The 18,355-nt window shown below is 37.9% G+C and overlaps 1 protein-coding gene across 1 annotated transcript in view; it reads left to right on the top strand.

The window, feature by feature from the left end:
- The window catches only part of NLK (nemo like kinase), a 139,187-nt gene that overhangs the window by 77,016 nt on the left and 43,816 nt on the right, over positions 1–18,355 (top strand). Inside the window, exon 3 of the mRNA XM_081109585.1 lies at positions 903–958. Coding sequence (XP_080965711.1) covers positions 903–958 — 56 coding nt within the window. The remainder of the gene's footprint in view (positions 1–902; positions 959–18,355) is intronic.

Below are 18,355 nucleotides of genomic sequence, written 5' to 3'. Positions count from 1 at the left end.
TGTTTGTTATGTTTCAGTGGCATACTACATTGGTAGTATGCTGCTTTTATAAAGGACTTGAATTTCAGATGCCATAAAGTATTTTTTTTACCATCTGAGTGACTTTTTGGAGGACTTGGAGTAAAATTCAAAATGCTTAACATAATTTAAATAAATTTTATGTGATTATCCCCTACCTTTCTCTTCTGTTTTATCCCAGCCTGTTTTCCTCCCACCCACTATATTCCATAAGCACTGGCATTTCTGCCTCTAGAATCTTCCTGGTTCTTCCTTGCCTCAATGACTTACATTTGCCTGACCAACTTCTATTCAGCCTTCCACTGAGAGTAGTATTACCACAGAGAAGCTTTTTCTCCACACTCCTCTTTACTTTTCCCCTGCATAATAATAAATGTCATAATTATATATTTGTGTAACTGTTTATTTGTTTAATGCCTCCTCTTCCCTAGTCATGAGAGTAGGAATATCAGTTTTGTTCTTAGAACCCAAGAGCCCACCATAGTGCCTGCCAGGTAGAATACACTTACTGAAATATTTTTTTAACAGAAGAATAAAGGAATGAATGGTAGGTATGGCTCCTTATGCTCTTAGATAAATACTGATTATTAAAAATAGAGCATTTCTTTCTAACACCATCCTATTCAGGGGTTCTGGTAGCATTTAGTATAATCCAGTTGCCTCTCTCATTTGGTTTACATAGAATTATCTTTTAGGTAGTAAATCTACAAACCCATCTTAATGTTTAGGACTATGTTTCTTGACTGATAAATTTAGTTAATCTCAGTGGGCAATTGTAACTAAACCTTAAATCACTAAAGTGTTAACAGTATTTACTTGTACTTATGTCATATGTTATTTCCTTTTTAGTTCTCTAAATTTTACTTTTTTTTCCCTTTTCTCAGGTACTCTCTGCCCTTGACATACTCCAACCTCCACACATTGACTATTTTGAAGAAATGTATCCTAACCAGGGAATGTGAAAGAAGGGGACACATTTTTTTTATTAATTTGTTCTTCTAGTACCTTTTTGGGGTTCTTGCCTTGAAGTGTATTAAATCTCATCCTTGCAGAAGTGGTTGAGTACCTGGAACCAGGTAATTTTGAAATCCCAAGTATCTGACAGAGCTTAGTATTATCAATATATCCTGAGTGATGATACCACAAAACAGGACTTCTGAGCAGAAATTTTACTTAATGTGCACACATCCTTTTCTAGTAGATGGATTATTACCATCCCATACTACAGATGAAACCAGTGAGGCAGCTATGTTGCAGTGCACTTTATTGAGTTACTTCCTCAATAAAGTGCTCTTATGACTGACTATACAATAACTGCCTGTCAGCCAAGAGGATAATATTGCCCTTTTTTCTACCACTTAGAGTAAGGTGAAAATTAAAGAGCTAGTAATGTAATTTAAATGTCCCAAGTTCCTTGGAATAATGGCAGTAGTGATGGTAATAGCCATCACTTACGTGAGTTTTTATCATATGCAAGGCACAATTCTATGTTCTTTACACATATGAGTTTATTTAATCCCTATAACAGCCATCTGAGGAAGGTATTGTGAATATTCCCATTTAACAGAAGAGGAAATTGAGGCACAAAAGATTTAAAAAAACAGACTTGACCAATTTCACAGAGTAAGTAAATGTTGGGGATGCGGTTCAATTCCAAGCAGTCTGACTATATAGTTCAGTCCCTACATACATGATTCTCTCAGGATAGAGGCTTTAACATTCTCCTATCACTACTATAGTTAATGTGTAAAAATAGTATATTAGGTATCATGGATAATAATAAACTGTAAAATAATGCCTGGTAATAGTTTCTGGGACTATGCATGGAAATATTAAGACTTAAGTTAGGCCATCTGACATTCCTAGGCAAAACATTACCATTTACCATTCTGTACTTGGTAAAGCTTTAAGTAAAAGGCAGGAAATCCTAAATCATTAATTTAGTGAGCTCATGATAGTATTGTTTATTCACTCAAGGTTTTTTATTAGCGCTAGGCCTGTGACTCAGAATGGAAATCAATATAATAGCAACATGCTTTTTCTGATTGAGCAGTGAGCTAAACTAAAATCTCATTCTTACTCAAGAGGTAGATAATTCCATACTAGACAATTATCTTTGATATTTTTTCTTAATAATTTGGAACAATTAAGAGCCTCCCAAGGGGAAAGAGAGCAGTTAAAGTACTAGGGAATTGGGAAACCATGTGAGGTGATAGACTTGTCATTGATCAACATTGGGATGTTGTGATCTAATAAACCAAAAGCTCTTGAATGCTGTAATCCTGGATAATATTTTAACCCATGAATCTCTTATGGAATTAATCCCTTTGCAAAGGGTTAATTCAGTGCACTTGGGGTACTCGAACCCTGCACATTCCAAAGAAGGGACTGGCCCTTGACTGACTCCTGGCTGGTAAGAGTGTCTTTGAATACCTGAAGTCTTGGGCCATGCCAGGTGGTTCTGACACGCCCTTTTTTTTAAGTTCAAAATTAACTTAAAGATAGAAGAATTGAGAAAGTTCTTCTCTCCTCAGTGCTGTATATGTCAGTAGTAGCCACTGAGGAAAAAGCATTAATAATTCCTTTTCGTTGATGGGAAGGAAATCTGCATACTAGAAGACACTCCTATGAGTGTGTACTACTATCTCTGCCTCTTTGGAAATAAAGTTGCTGATACCAAACCTTGAAATAAGTAGAAATCCTCTTTAGTAAATAAGAGTTTTACTCTATTATAGGCTGTGTCGGGGGTCGGCAAGATCACCCTCAGGTTCAATGAAAGGACTCGGGGGACTCAGGAAGGCTGTTTTACTCATGGTTAGAAATTAAAATCAGCAAAGGAAAACGGTTTAAAAGGCAAAGTTCAGGAGAAACCAGGCACAGGGTTCTAGTTGTTCTCTCTTGTTGGAATTGCACAAATAGTGCTTAATTCTCCCAGAAACAATGTATGACAACACAGGCAATGTTGTCAACTAAGGAGGCTCACATGAGCCTTGGCGTCCAAGGTTCTAATTGGACATCAGTAAGTAAGCATAGAGCATCCAAGAAACTGATCTTAGCTACTCAGTCTCCAGCCCACCACTCTTCTCCCTACCCAGAGTTTAAACTAATACAACTGAACCAAGGCCTCAAACAAACAAAAACAGGCGTATCCCATGAATCACATTGTTAGCCTAAACCGTGTGGTGTGGCCAAAGCCCCAGGTATACTGAGATACTCTTAGGAGACAGGATTTGCAGAGGCAAAGGTTACTTCCCAGGAGCCGGTCAGGAGCCAGTCCTAAAAACTTTGGGAACATATAGGATTTCGGTAGCCCAGATCTGCTGTGTTAACCCTTTATTGAATATGGACCTTCAGTGGGGAAAGAATGTTTTCATATAAGATAATTGGTGAATGTGGGTATATTTAATCAATGCCAAATATATTTAGATTCTCTTCACTGAACACTCAGCTATTCATTATATATATATATATCCTGCCTTATAGTTTAAGCATGAATTGTTTATATTAGGTTTTAGTTTTATGTACTTGGGTTTGTCATTTCTTTAAAAACCCCACGTATGTTTCTATAAGCTAGGAGTTCTCAACCACTTATTATTATTGACCATATTTTAATTAAATCTGGGAGAGACTTGATTCATTATTATTTTAAACTAGAGGCCTGGTGCACAAATTCATGCACGGGTGGGGTCTGGCCAACCTGCCCCAATCGGGCTGGCTGGGGGGAGGGGCTGAGAGCAGTTGGTGGACTGGCCCCGCTGCCAATCAGGATGGGGGGGGGGGCACGGGCAGTTTGCCAGCTAGCCCCGCACTATTAGCCTTTTATTATATAGGATACTTGCAAAGCAGAAGAAGAGTTAGTACCGTTATAATTATTTTAAATCCATGAGTGGCATAGGTGGTATAGTAGCTGTTGGTAGCTGATTTCAGTCCATTTCATTAGTCGGCAAAATGTTTCTATAAAATTTCTCTCCCCAAAATTGTTCATGAATGTTTAAATAAAAGACCTTGCCATTATATATTTACTAGAGGTTGGGTGCACAAAATCCTTGTGGGAGCACCACTCAGCCAGAAGCTGGGCTCCCTACTCCTTACGCTTCCACAGAGGCGGGAGAGGCTCCCTCCACCACCGCTGCGCTCCCCAGCCCTGAACCCAGCTTCTGGCTGAGCAGCACTCTCCCTGTGGGAGCACACTGACCATCGAGCGGGGCGGGGGAAGGGGGCAGCTCCTGCGTTGAGCATCTGACCCCAGTCAGTGCACATCATAGTGACCTCTGGTCGTTCCGCTGTTCAGTCGATTTGCATATTAGGGTTTTATTATATAAGATGGAACCCTCTTGTACACCATTTACTTAAATGTTTTAGTTTTTTATTTTTTACCTTCAGGTTTAAAAATTGACACTAATTACTGTTTTCACAGTAATTAGCTGGCTACAGATGGAAAAATCTTTCAAACCTAAACTTCAGTATTCTTTTTTTCTCTTGTATAATTTTTTGCTATATGTAGAATGATGCACAGAAAAAAAGTGTTTTCCAGTAGGGGTGCCATTTGGAAAACACCAAATCCTTTAACATAAAAAGGAATTAAACCTATAGCTGACATGGGATTATAAAGACTTTTTAGGAAGGCATGATTTAGCTTGGCGTACAGGGTACTAAAAACAGGTTTTTAAATGGAAACGTAAGAAATGCCTTAGTTATATATATGCTCTGTCTTTGCTGATTCTTTTACTATCCTAAATAGGAATTTTCTGTGTCCTGTGCTTTTTAGTATAAATATGCTGTAGCCAAAGGAAACAAAATTTTCTGTGATTTTCATCTGAAAAATATGACAACATAATGCATCAAGTACCAAAATATTGACGATTTAAAAGAATCTCATGTTACTATTTTATTTCAACTTCATATATTATTTATCTGTGTTAGCAGCTCCCTCTGTAGTATCTCAGAAATATGACATGCGGTTTTAGTTGATGGCATATGTTTTTTACTTGGACGATTCTTGTGTCTTTGCAGATTTTAGAATGGGTAATGTTTTGTTTTCTTCTAAAATAGATATCTTTTTATTGATTTCAGAAAGGAAGGGAGAGGGAGAGAGATAGAAACATCAATGATGAGAGAGAATCATTGATTGGCTGCTTCCTGCACACCCCACAGTGGGGAGGGTGAGAATCGAGCCCACAACCTGGGCGTGTGCCCTGACTGGGCATTGAACTGTGACCTCCTGGTTCATAGGTCAAAGCTCAACCACTGAGTCATGCCATCCAGAATAGGTAATGTTTTGAGTTTTAAATATATATTCATGGAATTATTCTTTGAGAAAACTTTTGAGATCTGTTTAAGGCTCTGTCGTTTTAGGTAAATTCTAAGTATATTGCTTTGCATCTAGTGGATGTTGTAATACTTAGTTGATAAAGGAATCAGTTTGTAGAGTCAAAAATATGTATTTGTCATGTTATTTAAGCTGTAAAAGGAAAGAAATAATCTTTTTGTTTGTTTTTGTATTTTATATGTTTTTTAAATTTGATTTCATAGAGGGAAAGGAGAGGGAGAGAAAGATAGAAACATCAATGATAAGAGAGAACCATCAGTTGGCTGCCTCCTGTACAACCCTACTGGGGATTGAGCCTGAAACCCGGGCATGTGCCTTGACCAGGAATCAAATCATGACCTCCTGGTTCATGGGTTGACCCTCAATCACTGAGCGACACTGGCTGGGCAAAAGAAATAATATTCCACTGAATATACGTACCATATCATTACACTTTTTTCTAAGATGAGAAAATTGGGATGTTATATTACATATGCAACTTTTAGTAGGCAATTATTTTAAACCAGAAGATGTCTTTAAAATTAATTGAATAGTTAATATTTTAGAAATATCTGAAGTCTGTGGACATTTTGATATCATTGTGTACAATGAAAGTATCAGCATATAGTATCATGCAGTTAATCATACGTCTTTTTCTGAAACTAATAAAGTGATTACATTTTGCCCACAAAAATCTAGCTTGGGTTTTTAAAGACTCTGCATCTTTAAATAATTCCTTAAGCAACTTTTAAAAAGACTGTCTGGATTATAACTGCTTACAAATCTACCTCTAAGGCACAACAGATTTAGCAGAAGTCAGGTATGGAAGGAGTAATACATTCTACCGCAACCTCTGTATCATATAGCTTTTGTTTTTTTCATATTTTTTAAATCTAATATATCAACCTAGAAAGTATATTCTTTAATAATTAAGAAAGATTGCCCTAACCGGTTTGGCTCAGTGGATAGAGCATCAGCCTTTGTACTGAGGGATCCCGGGTTCGATTCCAGTCAAGGGCATGTACCTTGGTTGCGGGCACATCCCCAGTAGGAGGTATGCAGGAGGCAGCTGATCGATGTTTCTCTCTCATCGATGTTTCTAACTCTATCCTTCTCTCTTCCTCTCTGTAAAAAATCAATAAAATATTTTTAAAAAATAATTAAGAAGATTATGTATTTTTCTGAGCTGAACTGTTGTTAGCTTGCTAAAGGATTGCGTTATTCATTTTACACTTTGAGTTTCTGTTTGGAAGTCTGTATGAAAACAGTCTGGCACTTAATTACTTTGAGCCTACTGAAATTTAATCCAAGAGAAACCAGTGCTAATTGTTGATTGGGAAACATTATTTGTCCTGCTTCAGTCAGGATTCTGGACTCTATACAAAAACAAGCTCCTTCCCAGAAAGTACTGGATGCCAACTGGATTAGAAATAAAAAATCTGGCTTGCTTTGGGAAAAGCTTATTTTTAACTTGAAACATAATCTTAGTATTTTATGGAGGCGAATATAGGTGGTCCAGGTCTTCTGTGCTAGAAGCACTTACAACCTAAAACCAATGGAAATGAGAAATCTAATAGAGTGACCATGTGTCCCAGATTGCCAAGACTCATGGATTTTACCTGATGTCCTGATATATATAATAAGTTCTTCCTTTCACTTTCAGAAGTGCCCCTGTTTGGATAATAGGTTTGGCTTGTGCAGGAAACGTTTAAACTGGAATCTCTTGTCATAAAGGCAGCAAGGGGAACTTACATATCCATCTCAGCCAGTTAGACTCCTTGGTAGGCAGTCATGTAGTTTTTGGGTCTCCAGATATAGTAGTTTAATTGATAGTATTATACACTCTATTTTATAGCAACATTTTATAATTTAAAGAATATTCAATATATGATTCTTTGGTGCTATGAAACAGCTCTAGGAGTCAGTGAAGAGTGAAAAACAAAAACAAAATGGTGTATATACATATATAAGTGTACTCTTTCTGCAACAACAGTTCCAGAAGTCTGCATCCTAAGAGCTTTGATGATTGCCATATTGTTAGAATGTCCTTCTTCATTTATTCCATAAGCATCAGCATCAACTATGTTCCTAAAACCAGAAATATTTTATTTTTTTATTTTGCTTACTGTTGTATTCTCAGTCCTTAGAACAGTGTCTGACATATAGGAGGTGCTAAGTAAGTATTTGTAAAATTAATAAATAAGATAGTCTCTGCCTTCCAGGTTTGTAATTTAGTGGGGGATACAATCATAAATAACTAGAGGCCTGATGCACGAAATTTGTGCAAGGGGCTTGGCCCTCGCAGCCCCAGCTTCGTCCTGAAGGTTGCCTAGACCAGCGGTTCTCAACCCGTGGGTCGCAACCCCTTTGGGGGTTGAACAAACCTTTCACAGGGGTCGCCTAAGACCATCAGAAAACGCATATATAGCCGAAACCGGTTTGGCTCAGCGGATAGAGCGTCGGCCTGCGGACTGAAAGGTCCCAGGTTCGATTCCGGTCAAGGGCATGTACCTGGGTTGCGGGCACATCCCCAGTAGGAGATGTGCAGGAGGCAGCTGATCGATGTTTCTCTCTCATCGATGTTTCTAACTCTCTATCTCTCTCCCTTCCTCTCTGTAAAAAATCAATAAAATATATTTAAAAAAAAAAAAAAGAAAACACATATATAATTACATATTGTTTTTATGATTAATCACTATGCTTTAATTACGTTCAATTTGTAACAATGAAAATACAGCCTGCATATCAGATATTTACATTACAATTCATAAGAGTAACAAAATTACAGTTATGAAGTAGCAACGAAAGTAATTTTATGGTTGGGGGTCACCACAACATGAGGAACTGTATTAAAGGGTCACGGCATTAGGAAGGTTGAGAACCACTGGCCTAGATGGTCGTTCTGCTGTTTGGTCTAATTAGCATATTAGCTCTTTATTATATAGGATAATCATCATTTAGGTTGGAGAGTATAGCAATAGAAAAGATCTTAATGTGTCTTTAATGTTGCACGTGTACAGTGCAATTGAAACTTCATGTCCCATGCGCAGAAGTCAGTATTTTGTAGAAGAGCCACATGTGGCTTGCGAGCTGCAGTTTGCCAACCACTGCACTAGACCAGTGGTTCTCAACCTTCTTGCCCTTTAAATACAGTTCCTCGTGTTGTGACCCAACCATAAAATTATTTTCATTGCTACTTCATAACTGTAATGTTGCTACTGTTATGAATCGTAATGTAAATATTTGATATGCAGGATGGTCTTAGGCGACCCCTGTGAAAGGGTCGTTCGACAGCCAAAGGGGTCGCAACCCACAGGTTGAGAACCGCTGCACTAGACTAAAGGACTGGAGTGATTATCTGCATGTATGTTGAAGTTATCAGTTACCACCTGAGGGATTTTAAATATGCAAATATAAGCCAGTTGTTTGTGCTGTCTCACTAAGATTGGGATTGTTGTGATAAGAGAGTGTGAATTAATTTCTGGTATGTCTTTTTTTAAAGTAGAGATCTTAGAGGGTTAGCCCTGAAACCTACCATAACCTGGAAAAAGGGTAGGAGAGAAGGAAGAACCTCTTTAAATGGAGACCAAGTTCTCCATAATCATGTTCATGCTCTTCATCATAAATGCTTTTTTGACAACCAAATTAACTGTGATTGATCTACAAATTTTTTTAAAACGTCAAGGCCTAATTCATCTTCTGTTTAAGCTTTAAGAAACTCAGACTATATCATATTTTAAGCAAAGTTCTAACTTTATTTTCATTCTGACATATCAACAGTGGAAAGGGCATCATTCAAAATGAGGTATCAAAAGTTGAAGACGAGGAAGTGGAGGGACCAATTAAAAAAGGCAAGAGAGCCTGGCCGTCGTGGCTCATTGATTGACCATTGACTTATGAATCAAGAGGTCATGGTTCAATTCCTGCTCAGGGCAAATACCCCAGTTGTGGGCTCGATTCCCAGTGTGGGGTGTGCAGGAGGCGGCCAATCAATGATTCCCTCTCGTCATTGATGTTTCTATCTCTTCCCCTTCATCTCTGAAATCAATAAAATATATTTTAAAAAAAGAAAAAGAGAGAACTCATGGACATGGACAACAGTGGTGATTTCGGGGAGAGGAATGGGTGGAGGTGGAAGAAAGCATAGAGGGGATAAACGGTGATGAATAAAAAGAAGTTTAAGGCTGTATGTCAGAGCCTTGAGCTAATCACCCAATCCCTCTGCTTCATTCACTCTTGGAATGATGAGTTTTTTAACTAATAGTAGATTCAAAGTCATGCATTTAAACTGAAGCATATGCAACACAGTTTTAATTAATTTATGCCCAATTCCATTCATTTAGTTTATTTTCCAGAGTGAGCATGAGCTAGGAGTGAAGAATGTGAAATCAGCTCCCATACACTTCCCATAGTGAGAGCATTTCACCAAACTAAGTGTGAGACTGGTGTTGAGAGAGATACTTTAACACAAGCCCTCTGTTTCATATGGGGTTCAATCAAAGAAAACAGCACTCTATTCCAATACCACAGAACACAATACTGTTGAATTTAGTGAGCGTTTGATAATATTGGTCCCCAACATAGTGTCTTCCCAGTTGATTTTTTGTGATACTTGATGTTTGTTTTATGCCCTAACTTCAGAACTTTGCACTCAGAAAAGATGTACCAGCAGGTAGTGTAAAGTACAACAGTCATTGCTGTTGTTCCTTTTCATATATATATATATATATATATATATATATATATATATATATATGTTCATATTGTATTGATTTTTACAGAAAGGCGGGGAAAGGGATAAAGTTAGAAATATCGATGAGAGAGAAACATCAATCATTTGCCTCCTGCATACCCCCTACTGGGTTGGCCCACAACCAAGGTACATGCCCTTGACTGGAATCGAGCCCAGGACCCTTCAGTCTGCAGGCCAACACTCTATCCACTGAGCCAAACTGGTGAGGACCATTGCTGTTACTAAGTTCATGATTCAGTGGAGATAATTGATAATTTTTAAATAATTATAATACCAAGTAAATCAGTTTTACAATAGAGATATTAACCAGTTTTTCTTAAGTAGAAAAATTCCTCTCTCCTCTTCTCCCCCTAAAAAAAGGAGTTTGGGAGACTGATCTGAACTTAAAATTTTCATAGAATAAGATATTTTAATAGTCCTTCCTATATCAATCCATAGAGATCAATTACCTATAAGTAGAATAAATATATTTTCTTTTTATATATATATTTTATTGATTTAAGAAAGGAAGGGAGAGAAAAATAGAAACATCAATGATGAGAGAGGATCATGGATCGGCTACCTTTGGCACGCCCCCTACTGGGAATGAAACATGCAGCCCAGGGATGTGCCCAGACGGGGACCTCCTGGTTCATAGGTTGACACTTAACCACTGAGCCATGTCAGCTGGGCAAATAAATACATCTTCAATATTTACAGTTGTATTCTTATTTTTCCACAAAATTTTAGGTAGCATCTGATTTCTCTTGGTGGGTCCATGCATAATAGAACATTCATTCCATAAATGTTACAAAGTGGGGACTGTGAACAAATGAATAAGGCACTATGGCAGATCTGATATCTTTTTTCAGCTTTATTGAGATATAATTGACATATAACAACGTAATATCTGGACGGAGAAAGCAGATCCCTTAAAATGGACCACCATTTTGTTTTGTCTCTTCCTACCTGCCATAAAAAGTACTCAGAAACAGACCTAGCCTGTTTGCCCAAACAGACTGAAGGATCCTGGGTTTGATTCCAGTCAAGGACACATACTGGTTGCAGGCTTGATTCCCCAGCCCTGATCAGGGCCCATGCAGGGGGCAACCAATCGATGTGTCTCTCTCACATCAATGTTTCTCTCTGTCTTTCCTGCTCCTTTCCATTCTCTCTTTAAAAATATCAATGGGAAAATATCGGGTGAGAATTAACAAAAAAAGTACTCAGAAACAGAATTCCAATATTCGTCTCCTAGATTCATTCTTCTTCTAAGTTTTTGTTCTCTGTATATTTTGAATCTTCTCTGCCCTTCATAACTGTTCCTTTAATAACTTTGTCTTTAAAAGTCTTCGACAAGCCCTAGCCAGTTTGGCTCAGTGGATTAAGCGTCAGCCTGCGGACTCAGGGGTCCCGGGTTTGATTCCGGTCAAGGGCATGTACCTTGGTTGCAGGCATATCCCCAGTGGGGGGTGTGCAGGAGGCAGCTGGTCGATGTTTCTCTCTCACCAGTGTTTCTACCTCTCTATCCCTCTCCCTTCCTCTCTGTAAAAAATCAATAAAATATATTAAAAAAAATCTTTGACAAAAATTAATTTCACTGGTGATGGCTAGGTAAGATAAGGAAGTATCGATAGCTTGGCATATTGAGAGGTTTGTCCTTCCTTCAGACTGCTGTTTGTGGTTGTTTATACCACTGATAGTAATCTACTCTTGGTTTTAATGACACCATTCTTGCAGCTTTACAATAGAACAGACTGGAGTAAATTGCTTTCAAATTCTGTTGGGCAGAAGGACATTTGAAACCAGATTGTCTGGACACAGAATTAAGTTTTTCACCAATAAGAAAGGGTGAGTGGGTCTAATTTGAGGGCTCGTTGTCTATTGGAGAACGTGTTAAGATTTGTTGTATTGGCAAAAAGAAGCATGATGCAGTTTATATGACTTGTACATTCTTTATCCTTTGAATGGATTAAGAGGTGATTGGAGAATTTGCCTCTTCTTTTTATGAATTTTAAAAAAATTAGAGAAGTAAAATGTTTCTAAACTAGGTAGATGCTCTTCTTTCAAATAGCTTTTTTTTTTTAATGTTCAGAAAAAAAAAAAACTAGTGACTATTCCAGTCATTTCATTTGATTTCTCTTCCTTCCTTGGGTTTGTGTATATGTATGTGCATTTACTTTGGATGGTTATGATGGTGGGAGATTAGTAGTCACCAGGCTCTCCCATCTACATTTGACAGACACAGAGCTTGCCTTTGCTTCCTCCAGGGTACTTGGAGAAGAAGAGGTGAGGTTTGAAATAACATCATTTTCTGTAGAATGCTCTTTCTATTTTTTACATGTGTGTTTATAGCCTTAGTGACAAGGACTCAGCCAACAGAACCTCCTGGGCTATGTCAGAGTATATGGAATGATAGCTTTCCAGTTTTTTTCTGGTGTAGAATTGATATATTTTTTTTTTAGTCAGTTTTAAATTTCAAATTAAAGGTAGTTTTAATTTTTTAATTTTTACCTTGAAAAGAAAAGGGAATTTGCCTTTGCCTGGGAAAGAGATTGTTGTATTCAAACATTTTAACAATGTGACCTTTCATTGCATTGATTTCTATAGAAAAGCACAGGCATGCTTCAGAAAAGGTCAGTGATTCTAATTGAAGCACACATGGATTTTTTTCCAACTGCAAAGGCGCCCATGGTTTTTGTTGCAAAGAAGATGATGAGATTTAGGGCTAACCATTTGTTACAAGAGAAAGCAATTCTCTCTGATGCATTGCTGTTTTTCTTTCACGTGGAAAGCATTGTTTGAAATCAACAATATCCATAAACCAGATTTTCATTATCCATGCTATTTAATGCCCTCATTTTTATTTCAAAGGCAGTTATATATCTGAGATCTAGGTTGAAATTTCCCTTCTCAGTGGACCAGATTTTTGGAACAACAAAAAAAAAAAAAAAAAAAATGTGAGGAAAGAGATACTATTAAATCTCAAATATTTATAGTTGTGAGATTTTCTTCTTTCAAACAGAAATGGCAGGATTTCAGAATTAGTGCTTTTTCGGGGGTTAAGCATGCTTTAACTGCCATTCTTGGACTTTTCATGTAAGAGAATCTATAGCTTGGGGAGCCAGACTTAAGGATCTGCTTACTACAATTCACTGTGTCCTTTTGGAAAAATCACCTAACTCATATTTATTCAAACATGTATCACACGAAGATGAAGACTTTAAAAAAAAAAAAAAAGATTGTAAAACTGTTGACCTATATGGGCACCTACTTAATAAATACTTAATATTGCAAGATTTCTTTTTCATAATCTGGCTTAGTGTTGGTTCCTGTCCAGTATTAAATGAAAGAAAGAATGAATCAGTTTTCATTATCTGAAGTCAGTAAAAACTATTTAGGGATTAAAATTGTGTTTTCAAAACTTCCCATATTTATTCTGTAGGAAATAATTCAAATACAACAGGCTCTTCATTTTCTTCTAAGCTAAATCAGTTAAATACCCTATTTTGCTATATGGAAGTTTTAACACATTAATAGTTTTTCATACATCAGTTGCTCATTGCACATAGAACATTAAATGTGTTGAAACTTCAGTTTCATTGAGCAGGCAAAGCAGCCTGCTATAGTTCTAAACTCCAGATGGTGAGCTTTTGAACCTGATAGGTAGCTTTTTTACATAAGACCCTATCACAAATTGTCACACGAATATTGTTATTAAAGTACTTATTTAGCAGTGCTTTCTTATTATAAAGCACCTTATCAATAGTAAGCATTTATTCCTAATCCTATATAATAAAAGCCCGGTGACCATAACGGCAGAACGACCACTCGACCAGTCACTATGAGGTGCACTGACCACCTCTCAGTCCCTCCCCTGGTGGGGGGGCAGGGCTGGTGAGTGGGTGGAACGGCCAGTCTTGGCTTCTCCCCCCAGCCCGCAGGCTCCGATCGCCAGATGGCAAACTGGGAACCTGGGTAGGTGGCGGGGGGCGGGGGGAGGAGGGGTTGGCGTGTGGGGCCAGCTGCCGGGGAAGATGGCCCTGGTCACAGGCTAGGCCTAGGGTCCATACCTGTGCACAAATTTCGTGTGTCGGGCCTCTAGTAGTTTATAAATTCCTCCAGTTCTTATTAACTAGCTGTAATGTATCAGTTTTATTCTTTCCCTTTTGTCTGAGAGGATGGGAACGATCTAAGTCATAGACTGGTTTGCAAGCTTAAACATGGGAATGTGGAAAATTGACCTTCATTGCATATTCTTAGTGCAGCAATTTTCAACCTTTGTCATCTCGTGGCACACATAAACTAATTACTAAAATTCTGTGGCACACCAAAAAATATTTTTTTGCCAGTCTGTCAAAAAATAGGTATAATTTTGATTCATTCACACTAGACAGTTATTGTTGTGTTGGCTGTTGTCATTTTTTATTTGAAAATCTAAGGGAAATACATAGTTCGGTATTGCATGTTTTAAAAATTCTTATGGAATACCAGTGTGCCTCTTGCAGCACACTGGTTGAAAATCACTGTCTTAGAGGGTTGTTCCGTTAGGTAACTGACAAGCATCTCCCTTTTTTCTCCTTACAAAGCCTTGGTGGCTCCTCCAATACATGTTCTTGGTATCATGCATTAGCAGTCTAAAATCAGTCTCCTCCATTCCTTCTGCCTCCCATACTCTCAATATCCCTTATTTTTGCTGCTTGACAGTAGTATTGAGTTTAATGATTTACTATCACATCATGAGACAGGAACTAAATCCTCATCCTCTTTATTTCAAAATCCTTATGATTGGTTCAGGGCCTACCTAGCCAGCATATTCTTCTAGCTTGAGGTAATGGAAACAAAATCTGTTACAGTGGAACCTAGAACCAGACTGCCTAGATTTAAATCCCAACTTTGTTTCTTACTACCTGTGTGGTCTTGGTTCAGTTTCTTGGTAAATAAAATGAGAATAATAATTGTACTTACTAATAGACTTACTAGTATTTTGAGGCTTGAACTGGAATGGAAAGATGATAGATAGATAGATAGATAGATAGATAGATAGATAGATAGATAGACAGACAGAATCTGATCGATGTAGAGCTTAGTGAAGCATAGACAATAGGAATTCTATGAACTTTCTGATACAGAGCATGTCAAACTCACCAACAGATGTCATTAGAAAGACTTCATCATAAACAATTGGATTTTCATAATGGCCTATCAGTAACAAGCCTAGCCTGTTTATAGAGGGGATTTAAAAAACACAGACCACAGCCCTCACCACTTTGGCTCAGTGGATAGAGTGTTGGCCTGCAGACTGAAGGGTCCCAGGTTTGATTCCTGATCAAGGGCACATGCCCAGGTTGCAGGCTCGATCCCCAGTGGTGGCTGTGCAGGAGGCAGCTGATCAATGATTTTTTTCTCTCTCATCCATGTTTCTCTCTCTCTCCCTTTCCCTTCCTCTCTGAAATCAATAAAAATATATTAAAACACACACACAACATGAGATATGAACTCTTAATGAGGAATGGGTTATTATATAGAGAGGATTTTAAAAAAATGAGAAAATACCAAGATGTAAACTGCTAATGAGGAATGGGTTGTTAACCTCAGCATTTCATATTCCCTTACCTGGTCTCTTCTTCCCAGAAAATATATGTAATATACAACTTGTTAGCACCTCCAAGCTTTTCATTACCTTTACCAAACCTTTCTTATTAAAAGGATATACATAATTTCCTCCTTCAGCCTGCCATCCCAAGAACCACTCCCCTTTCAAGCCCCATAGTAGCAGTCACATCCCCTAGTACTGGTCCCTTCGTGGTTGCATAAAGATTACTTAGGGTTTAGTGTATTCACAAATCCTGAGGTTGTTTTAAAGTCCAACTCACAGTTGGAATTCTTTTCACTGTGCTTCGAAGAGAGTCACTATACATAGCTGGAACAACTTATTCACACCAGCTCTTTGAAACACCTGTGTTCCAGGTGAGGCCAAAAAATTCTAATACTTGAATCTAATCTTTTCACCTCTCCATTGAAAATAAATATCTTTCTAAAACTTCCCAGCTGGTGGGAATGAAATGCTGTCAGGCCTCCCAACTATTAGAGGGTAACATTGAATAACAACAAAGCCTCACCTAACTTGAGCTGCTGAAAAGACTCATAACCCCATTATCATTCTCCTGAACTGCTTAACCTTCTGGTTAACCTTCCGATTATTAGCCTCTTGACATACTTAATACAGGTGTGAGAGTTTAAGAACACTCCTAGGAGTATTTATTTGATCTTTTTGTTATATCCCACTGTTCTGACTTTATTTTTTGAGATCAGTAGACACCAGGAACCATGTGTTACGTGGAGACCCAGAGGTTTCAGAAGCCACTAAATATATTAGACTTGCCTTAATTGGAGGATATGTGGAAACAGTGGGGCTTTTAGCCACTTCATAGACCAGCTGAGTCTCCTGCTACCAACTCAATTTATTTGAGAGCAGTACTTTAGGGAACTTAATAGACCTACAGCGCACTAACACAAACCTGTATTTTAGCGAGAGTACAGTTTATTTATGCAGTACTTATTATGTCAGTTTGTTCTCTGAATACTGTATGAATGTCATTATTAAATATTAAGAACACTGAATTATACAGTTGGTGATGGGTTTAATAATTATGTGTTTAATTGATAGTCTTTTCCTATCATTGTTACATCCATTAGAGTTGGCAAGAGAGCCAGATGGTAGAAAATAGGATTGGGTCAAAGTGGCATTTTTCCAAAGGAAGTATGTCATACATGAGCCAAGCGAAGTTTTGTTTTGCATATGTGTATTTTTGTTGTTTTGAAAATATAAAATACTAATCAGTTATGGAATACCAATCTGATAGCTAATTTTTACCACCCTGGGCTCAAGACTTAAGATTACTAGCAGCCCTGGGTTATGCTTATATGCATGCATACAAGTCCTTTGGTTGATCTCTTACCCCCCGCCCCCTCCAGCTCCCCAACCCTCCCCAGCCATCCCGCTGTAGTTTGACAGTTTGTTCGAGGCAGTTCTGCCTCTGTATCTATTTTTGTTCATAAGTTTATAATGGTCTTTATTATCCATAAATGAGTGAGATCATGTGGCAAAAAAAAAAAAAAAAAGGATTACTAGCAGCCCTTTACCAAAACCAGGGGACCCCTGTGTGGAGGTTTACAGAGATCCCATAGAGATTAGCCCTTTTATTTGCTCCCTTGAGTTTCCAGTCTGTCCAAGACCAACTCTAGGTCTCTCTCAAAAATAATATGCACTCATCTAAGAAAAGATTTCTTTGTCCTCATGAAGGAATGTGACTATCATGGACATACTGTTGGTTGGTGCCAATAAACCACATGAGATCCCATTAGTAAGTGAATAAAATTGTCCTCTTCAGCAGTGATATCCTTTTGAGATTGCCTGATCTTTCCTTTTAAGATCAGGAACTTAAAAGAACTTATTAAATTAGTTACCTGTTTTGTGTTTCTTTTTACTTACATTAATTTAGCTTTTTCCTGGGAGGAAGGAGGAAGTGTTGGGAAGAAATAAGAATGGTCAGTTTCAAAATATATATTAAAAAAATAAAAGAATAGTATGTGTAAGGCATGGACTTGGATATCGGGCAGTCCTGAGTTCAACTGTGAATCCCCTCTCATCACCCCCAACTTACTAGTTTTTTTACTTTGAAAACGTTATTTGATACTCTTCCCTGAGCCTCAGTTTCCTCAGTGATAATATTTTCCCTCAAAGAACTGTTAAAAGGAATAAATTAATTAATGTGTGCAGGACATTTGGCACAGTGCCTAGCATTTTGATGTTTTATAAACTCACTATCCTTCCTCCCTCCCATAACAATGATGATAGCAGCTACCATGGAAGCCCTGTTCACCATATATGCGTGACATTTGTATGTGATTCACATACAACATCTAAACCCTGGCATTAACTTGCTAATGTTATCAAGCTAGTAAGTGGCAGAGTCAAGATTCTAACCTCGTGTGTGATTCCAAAACCTACACTCCCCTGCCTTTCACTGCCTAAATCCATTTAACTCCTCATTGTAAAATCAGCTTCCTGGCCTTCTCTCTCCTGAAGTAGAATTATTTCGTTCACCTTTTTTGAGGTTTAATTAATCTTTTGAAAGACAGAGCACGGATTAAGAACAGAGCCTGGGCTCTGCCGCCATTTCTGCAGAATACTAACTGTGATCTTTGGCTAGTTCCTTCGCCTCTCTAAACCTCTTCACTAGTTTGCATAGTGGCAATCATAATAGGATTTACTTCTTAGAGTAATTAGGAGT

Source organism: Myotis nattereri (assembly GCF_964212035.1).
Source record: "Myotis nattereri genome assembly, chromosome: 16".
Taxonomy (NCBI): domain Eukaryota; kingdom Metazoa; phylum Chordata; class Mammalia; order Chiroptera; family Vespertilionidae; genus Myotis; species Myotis nattereri.
This window is presented reverse-complemented; position numbering and strand designations above follow the sequence as displayed.